Below are 7,689 nucleotides of genomic sequence, written 5' to 3' on the forward strand. Positions count from 1 at the left end.
ACACCGAAATGAGAATTACCAGCTTCTTAGAGAATGAAAACTTCGTCGCACCGTACACAGTTTACTCGATTTTCATAGCACACTCTTGGTTCATGCAAATCTGCTATTATTTGACACTTGTTCTCTGCATGCAGCCGCATAATCTGTAGCAACGTGCAGTGCAACTTTCTTGTGAGGACATATGCACTTCTCCACGAATGCTTTCTCAGTGAACTTGGCAATCCTATAGTGGCCGGGGTCACGCTTGAGCAATCCGTTTTCCTTCAAAAACTTCACAACATAGTAACGGGGTGAGCCGGCCCTCCAAGCTAAGTCTGTGTATAGCCGACCGATGAGTAATGTAGGCCGGCTCCAAAACGTGTTCTATGCTACTACTGCATACGTAATGTGTTTTGAAAAGTTTGGGCACCAAGTCAAATTGGGCGCTGCTGCCTACATATATAGGGTCCTGCGACCGTCGACAACACGCAATCTATATCTACAGCAAAAGATCAGGAACTAGTCAATGGCAGCCAGCGACGGCAGCAACGAGCGGGAGTGGTCGGAGCTTCCCGGCGACATCCTCGCGGCCATCTACCGCAGCTGCTCCTCGGCGCACGACCGCCTGCGCTTCTCCGCCGTCTGTGCGGCTTGGCACGCTGCCGGCTCTCCCGCTGCTGCTGATGCTTCCCTGGCCGACCGCGAGGCGGTGTGGCCCTACAGTCCCGAGGACGGCAGGGCCATGCGCGTCCCGCTCCCATCGGCTGTGACTCCCGGCACGCGTCTCGTCGGGTCCCACGATGGCGGCTGGATCGCGGCCACGAGCACGTCCGATGACCACCAGCAACAACTCATGATCGTGAACCTCTTCTCCGGCGTTGAGGTGGCACTTTCCGCGAAGCAGAGGGCCGTCCAATGCGCATGCCCACGCGCCCGTTTAAGATTCGGCCGGAATTTCAAGCCTGTAACCGTCCGGCCGGCCATCAAGAAGATCATCTTCTCCGAGGACCCTTCCTCAAGCGGCTGTATCCTGGCTGCGACCACCGGAATATGCAATCTCGCACTCTGCAGGGTCGGCTCCATGGATGATGGGTGGACCACGGAAGGATGCGGCACTGGAAGATACTACATGGGAAGATGCCGAGAGCTTGTGGACATCTCCTGCAACGGGGAGCTCAATGCCCTCTCCGGAAACAACAGGCTGTTCCTATACGGCATCTCACGCGGCGAGCAGCTGCTCATGTTCGAGGTTGCCATGAACGAAGGCGCACCACCGGTGATCGCCACCACACACGTCATCTCTGACCTAAAGGCCGGCATCCCGTGTGTGCCCCGAGCGAGGTGCCACGCCCAACACATCTTCGAGCTGCGAGGCAAGATTGCGATCGCGGTGGAGTGGACCAACGTTCGTGGTGAAGCCTCATACGTCGTGTATGAGCTCGCTGAGGGCGACGACGCAACACTGTGCAAATACAGGTTGGTAGAGGTCACGAGCTTGGAGGAACACACCCTATTCCTGAGCCCAGGGTGGTCCAAGGCGGTCCATGTGTCAGCTGCTGGTGCACGAGGTGGGGTTTACAAGAACTGCATCTACTACCCCAAGCGACATTTGTCGCCCTTCGAGGGTGAGCGCTACATGAAGCGTTTGGACCTTGGTAGTTGCGTCGTCTACTCCTGGAACAACGAGTATGTGCATCACTTGGGGAGGATCATGTCACGGGCATACCATTACCGATGGAAAGACCGCGGTAACGGGTTTATATGGCTTCTACCTCCAGACTTTTAGTCTCACGTGGCGAAATTATGTTCACATTTTCGTAGTTTTGTTATATGGTTCGTCTCTTTTTAGTTTATACAACCAAATGTCAAAGAAAATGCTATCGAGACAAGAGCAGATCATCACACAGAATTTTTGTGTACTACTCCCTCCGTCCTTCAAAAAGTGTACTTCCAACTTTGTTGAAGAGTCAAACTATTTTAAAGTTTGACCGAATTTGTGCAAAAATATATCAATGTTTGTGAAACCAAATAGGTATATTATGAAAACATATTTTATCATGAATCTAATGCTACTAATTTGATGGCATAATAGAAATGCGGTCAAACATTAAAAAGTTTGACTTTCCAACAACGTTGGAAGTATACTTTTTAAAGAACGAAGAGAGTATATCATCAAATGTGGGTTGTTTATTTCTGAACATACAGTACATATGCATGCAAAATACCTTTGGTGTGCGGACTTCGTTAATGAAATCAGAACTAAAAAAGTGCCGCCTGCCGGACTTGAGCACAGCCCTTATCTTCAGACATCTGTATCCCTGCCCAAATGCCTAATACAAAAAGCAATAAGCTGTAAACAGAATCTCAAAAGCGGACCGTGTGTGTTTCTTTTAGCCCAGGTAGCCCAGTTGGTAGCAACCAAAGCCATTGTACCAAATGTATCCCCAAAATAAGTAAAAAAAAAAAAAAATATATATATATATATCCCCAAAAGGAAGATAAGCATGCATCCTAGCAAATCATTCCCATGAAGGATTAGGGATCAACAACTCCCATAACCACTTTTGCCACCCAACAGCAAAAGAACAGATGATGGACAGATTCCGCACTGTCCATACACTTTGTAGACATTGTCACCACTTGAGCAAGCGGGTTGTCCAGCAGGATATTAAGGCGATTCATATATACTTTCGTAGGAAGATTGGATGGAGAAGATACCATTTGAGGTTCAAGAAAAATCTTCAATATTGAATCTGGGCAATCAGCTGGGCTTCCTCCACTCAGTTAGGCTAATTGCAGAACTCAGGGAATGTTTTATTTCCTTATCTGTACAATACAAAATTGTATTAGATGTTAGTTTTGACTGTCACTAAAGAACAGTGAAACCAAACAAAACAACCAGCTTCTCATATCCATCCATGCATGAACATCTGCAAACAGAACAATGAACAACTGCAGCCTTGCGGCATAAGGATCTATGACAACAATTATATTCACCTAGAGCAGATGTCCCTAGATGGTATCTGGCTGTCACAAACATGCACAAAAGGGCCAATTATTTATATTCTCGCTAAGTGCAGTTTGTGATATTCTTCAGCTGTGGGATCCCTACTGTGATGCGCATTCTATTTGAAACTGGGGTTTCCTCATTAAACGGTATACAAAACCAGAGTTTGCAATCAATGGCAGAAGAATGCATTATGGCACTTGAGCAGGCACATATGGATAGTTTCCATCACGTCTCTCTTGTAAGAGCAACTCTAGCACACCCGAAAAATCCCGACCCGCAAAACGCGTTTGCAGTTTGACGAAAATCCCGTTTGCGGGTCGAGAACGAGCGCGGCCGAACAGAAACCGTAGATGAAACTGCATAATTTGAAAAAACAGTTTCGTGGGAGAAATTGCGAGATACTAGTTCATAACATACTACATATATTTACATGATCAAACACTACAAACACTAGTTCATACTACATACTACATCAGTACTAGTACTAGAGGGGGTGGGGATCTCACCGCGGCGAGCTCGCGGCCATGGACGACGCCGTGGAGGAGCTCAATCCTCCTCATCGGAGCTGCCGAGGTTGATGTACTTCTCCCTCTGCTCCGCGCGGACGCGCCGCCACTCGTCGTCCTTTTCCTTGGCGGCAAGGTTGGCTGCGACCGCCTGCTGGAACACGAGGTCTTCGAGCTCCTCTTGGTGGCGTCGGCGCTCCACCTCCTCGAGCAAGCTCCGCTCGGCAATGGCGGCCACGACCGCGTAGACATCGGCGACAAAGTCCTCCGGCCCGACGACTCCATGGCGGCCGAGCTCCTCGGGCTCCTCCTTAACGGGGACGAACTCGATCTCGTCCGGCTCCTCCGACCACTCCCTCTTCACGGGGAGAAGGCCTGCGCCGGAAGAGGAGGAGCTCCCGGCGTAGGAAGATCTCGCCGTGGAGGACGAGCCCGCGGCAGAGGGCGGCGTACGGCCGTGCCGACGGTCGTATTCGTCCGTCTCACGGATGCAGAAACTCGGCGGCAGCGAGAGTCCGCGGTTGTTCCACTTCCTCGCCCCGCGCTTCCTCGCGCCGTCCGACCAGACACGTTGCTCGCGCTCGGGGTCGCCGCCGCCGCCGGATCTGCTCCTGGAGCCGCGTCCGGAGCTCCAAATGCGGCCCCACATGGTGGCTGGAGGCGGAAGGGGCTCGCCGGCGGTGAGAAATGTCAGGAGGGGAGTGGGGAATTGCGGAGCTTGGCAGCGGCGGGGGGATAGGGTTTCGACCCGCAAACGAGTCACGAACCCGTAGATATACTGGTCGGGGCGGGCGGTTTGCGGACTGCGGTAAATATTTTTATGGGCCGAGCGAGTATGTGGGATTTGTTCTGGCCGTAAAATTGGGCCGAGCCCGTATATTATGCGGATTTGCGGCTTTTGCGCGGTCTGCTAGAGTTGCTCTAAGCAAGTGAGATGCGACAAACAATATATAGGTGCTTCACGGGACCTAATCTTCCAATGGATGACTGACTGAATGTAAATCTGAAACAAAAATACATAAAGTGATACAAAGAGAAATGTCACTATCACACACATATTTCCCAAAATATGAGAGCAATGTGGTCTCTACATTCAATTTTATTTGGGGACAAATCAATCAGCATATAATGCATACCATAAGGCAAGCTGCTTATAAATCTAAGAGTGGCCAACGGAAGCTATAACAGAAAGACCGTCCCTTGACAAATGTGATACCACAGCTACACATATGGTTAGACCAAATGGTATTTTTATGTTAGATTTTCCTAATTAAAAACACATAGCACAATTTTATTAATGCATTTTCAAAGATCAATACCCTGTTCTTGGTTCATGCAAATATGAATCTCACGGGCAATTGTCCTGTGCAAGCGGTCGCATAGTGTTCAGCAAGGTGTGGTGTAGCTTCCTTGTAAGGGCATACGTACTTCTCCAGGAATACCATCTCAGTGGCCTTGACAAAAATATAGTAGCACGTGTCACGCTTGAGCAATCCATTTTCCTTAAGGGCCTGTTCGGTTGACAGGGAAAATGGAAGGGTTTGACAGGGATTGGCAGGGATTACATCCTCTACAAGTCAAAACCTCCTTCAATCCACTCCAATCCCCGTGTGAGAAGGTGTAACCGAACAAAGCCTGAGGAACTTCATAACATAGTACCTGGGTCTGAGCCGGCCCTCCAGGCCATAAGTGTGCATACAAGGCCGATGAGCAATGTAGGCCGGCTCCAACCTCACCTCAGAGACAAGGAACTCGGACGTGCGCTGCAGCATGTCCTTTGACATCCCCAGCAGATATGGACCCTTGGACAAAGCAATGCGCACCACGGCATCCGACCAACTCAACATCTCCTTCAAGTCGCCCACTTTGGCGGAGATCTTCTCGTTGTTGAGGAATGCAACAGACTGCAAAGCTTGCCTGAACATTCCAGAGCCGCGAGGCACACCTAAACCTTCGGCACTGGCCACTATCGCCCGGATTTGCTCCACATTGGCGGTGAGCATCCTTGGCACAGTGGTGCACAGCTTGCCAATATCGCAAGCACCTCGCGTGCACTCCTGCAGTAACCCGACATTCCGCTTGACCACCCGCTCGAGGTTGTGAGATAGGAGATTGTGGTTATGCTTGAATACCCGGGGGAATTCTTCGAAGGAGCCGAAGAGGCGCACGTAGTAGTGCACCTTGGAGACGACGGATTTGCTGCGGAAGTGGTCGTTGGCGAGCAAGACGAGTTGCGCGATCTCTAAACGCGATAGTCCGAGGCTGGTGAGCCCGTCGACGATCGGGGACAGGGTTCTCTCCACGCCGGCGCAGAGGAACTTGGGGTCTCCGGTGACGACGGCCGCGATGTCCGCGGTGGAGAGGGCGAGTTCGGCGAGGAAGGTGAGTACGGCGTCTGGTTTGACAGGGGACTTGAGGTGGGAGATCTTGGCGGAGGCCTTGAGGGCCTGGGCTCGGGTGAGGCCGCAGGTGTCGACGAGGTAGTCCTCGACCACGAATCCGACGGGTGGGGAAACAGCGGGCGCGGCGGTGGTGGCGGCGGATTGGAGTCGGCGGAGAGCAGGGAGGGCCTTGGTAGGTGGTGTGAGAGCAGAGCAGGCGACGGAGGGACGGCGAGGAGCGCCGCCGGTTGATCTGGTCTGGTCCAACCAGCAAAGCCACGCACCAACAACTCGTATTTTTTCCCTAAAAAAAAACAACTCGTATTTTTTTTTTGAGAACCGCACCAACAACTCGTGAGCGAAGTGGATTGTAAAAAGCAAAAAATAACGCGTGAGCGAAGTGGGCCTTCGAGCATTGTTTTCCACTCCAAAAGCCCAACATGTTATTAGTATTCGAACGCTCTCAAGTAAATGCTGAAATGATCTAAAAAAGGTAAATGCTGAAATGATCCTAAAAATAAAGTAAATGCTGAAACTTGCCTCGAAAAAAGAAAAAAAATTACTTTTTTCTCCGAAAGATCGGATCTGTTATAAAGATTAATCGGAAGTAAAAAGCACCTCAAACATAATAAAAAATACATTGAGGTCGATAGACCACCGAACGAACAATGCCGCCGCCAGAACGAGCCGCACACGCGCTGTTGTCACCGATCCCACACCGGAGCCGGTCTGGCCTTGTCGATGACAACCAGAAAGTCTTCGTCCATGTCTCTCTATGAACCAGCGCACCGAAGCCGCAGTCGTCGCCTTTGAATCCTTGAATCGATCTAAAGAACCTGACACCAAATATCACCGTTACGTATGCATGACGAGAAACCCTAACCTCTCCGCCCCAAAGAGCAGGCCGGAATCTACGCCAGAGCTCCATCCAATCCGTCCCAACGTATGAATTTCTTTCAAAGTCCGTTCTGGTGTTTCAAATCAAGGAGCTACTTTCTGGTCTTTCAAAGTCCCTACAAAAATCAAAATACACTGTTGGAGATCTTTGCTTGGGGCCATACCATGCAGAGGCTACTAGTGAATCTCTATATATTTGACGAACTCTTGATCTGGACTGTGCAAGTATCTGACATGCATCTTGTCATGTCGGCGAGTGAAAGAAATGTGGGGCTTTCTCAGCCTAACTTAGACTATTGATTATGCATGTCCAACTGAGAGAGAAGGGGCTGCCCTGCTTGGCGACGCACCTCTTGTTAAATGAAAGCATCAAGAGGCTATTGTTGCCTGATGTGTGCCGCTGTGACCTGATTCCCACGGCAGTATGGTATGTCTGGTGGGAATGATGACAAGCTGCACATGCGAGAACATCAAGCAGCCGGCCAGATCAGCACACATGATAATTGCACTGTTAACTTAAATGTGGATGCATCGTTTAATACGGACTTGGGCTCTAGAGGACCTAGCACAATAATCAGGGACGAAAGTGTACATTTTATTGCCGCAAGCTACCGCAACATCCCATTTGTTCATACGGCTATGTCGGCAGAAGTAAGAGCCCTCAGGGACAGGCTGATCTTTGCTAGTAATATTGGCTGCAACAAATTGATTTCTGAAGCAGGCTATTTGGAGTGATTTAGATGATGCAAAATGGGGGTTATTCGATCTTACCAGCGTCGGCTATCTACAATAATTGCACTTTTTCTACTCGCAATTTCGACCAGATTAGTTTTGTCCATTGTCCTAGGGATTCCAATAGGGTGGCTCGTGTGTTATCTAGTCACAGGGAGAGTTCTGTGAACATTATTTGGGAATC

At 50.0% G+C, this 7,689-nt stretch overlaps 2 protein-coding genes and 1 pseudogene across 2 annotated transcripts; 2 read left to right on the top strand and 1 right to left on the bottom strand.

Moving 5' to 3' along the window:
- Positions 1–505: 505 nt before the first annotated feature.
- LOC147963187 (uncharacterized) lies at positions 506–1,765 on the top strand. Its single transcript, XM_087529498.1, has one exon. It carries the CDS (start codon positions 506–508, stop codon positions 1,763–1,765), a length of 1,260 nt encoding a protein of 419 aa, XP_087385624.1.
- A 1,801-nt stretch (positions 1,766–3,566) lies between these two features.
- On the top strand, positions 3,567–4,268 carry LOC147963188 (uncharacterized; annotated as a pseudogene).
- Positions 4,269–4,826: 558 nt separating this feature from the next.
- Positions 4,827–7,234, bottom strand: LOC147963189 (uncharacterized). Its single transcript, XM_087529499.1, has 3 exons — positions 7,181–7,234; positions 5,121–6,134; positions 4,827–5,006 (listed from the first exon to the last, which is right to left on the bottom strand). Exons 1-3 carry the CDS (start codon positions 7,232–7,234, stop codon positions 4,827–4,829), a joined length of 1,248 nt encoding a protein of 415 aa, XP_087385625.1.
- Between the last annotated feature and the right edge of the window lie 455 nt (positions 7,235–7,689).

The sequence above is a fragment of the Triticum urartu genome, chromosome 6A (assembly GCF_056163025.1).
Source record: "Triticum urartu cultivar PI428250 chromosome 6A, HENAU_Tu73, whole genome shotgun sequence".
Classification (NCBI taxonomy): domain Eukaryota; kingdom Viridiplantae; phylum Streptophyta; class Magnoliopsida; order Poales; family Poaceae; genus Triticum; species Triticum urartu.

What these genes read in the sequence shown, in the direction of transcription:
- LOC147963187 (XM_087529498.1), top strand. Translation starts at nt 506, where the DNA reads ATGGCAGCCAGCGACGGCAGCAACGAGCGGGAGTGGTCGGAGCTTCCC.
- LOC147963189 (XM_087529499.1), bottom strand. Translation starts at nt 7,234, where the DNA reads ATGTGCAGCTTGTCATCATTCCCACCAGACATACCATACTGCCGTGGG. An exon ending in CATACTGCCGTGGGAATCAG is followed by an intron (nt 6,135 to 7,180) that starts GTCACAGCGGCA and finishes TGGTTGGACCAG; the next exon opens with ACCAGATCAACCGGCGGCGC. An exon ending in AGTTCCTCAGGCTTTGTTCG is followed by an intron (nt 5,007 to 5,120) that starts GTTACACCTTCT and finishes TCAACCGAACAG; the next exon opens with GCCCTTAAGGAAAATGGATT.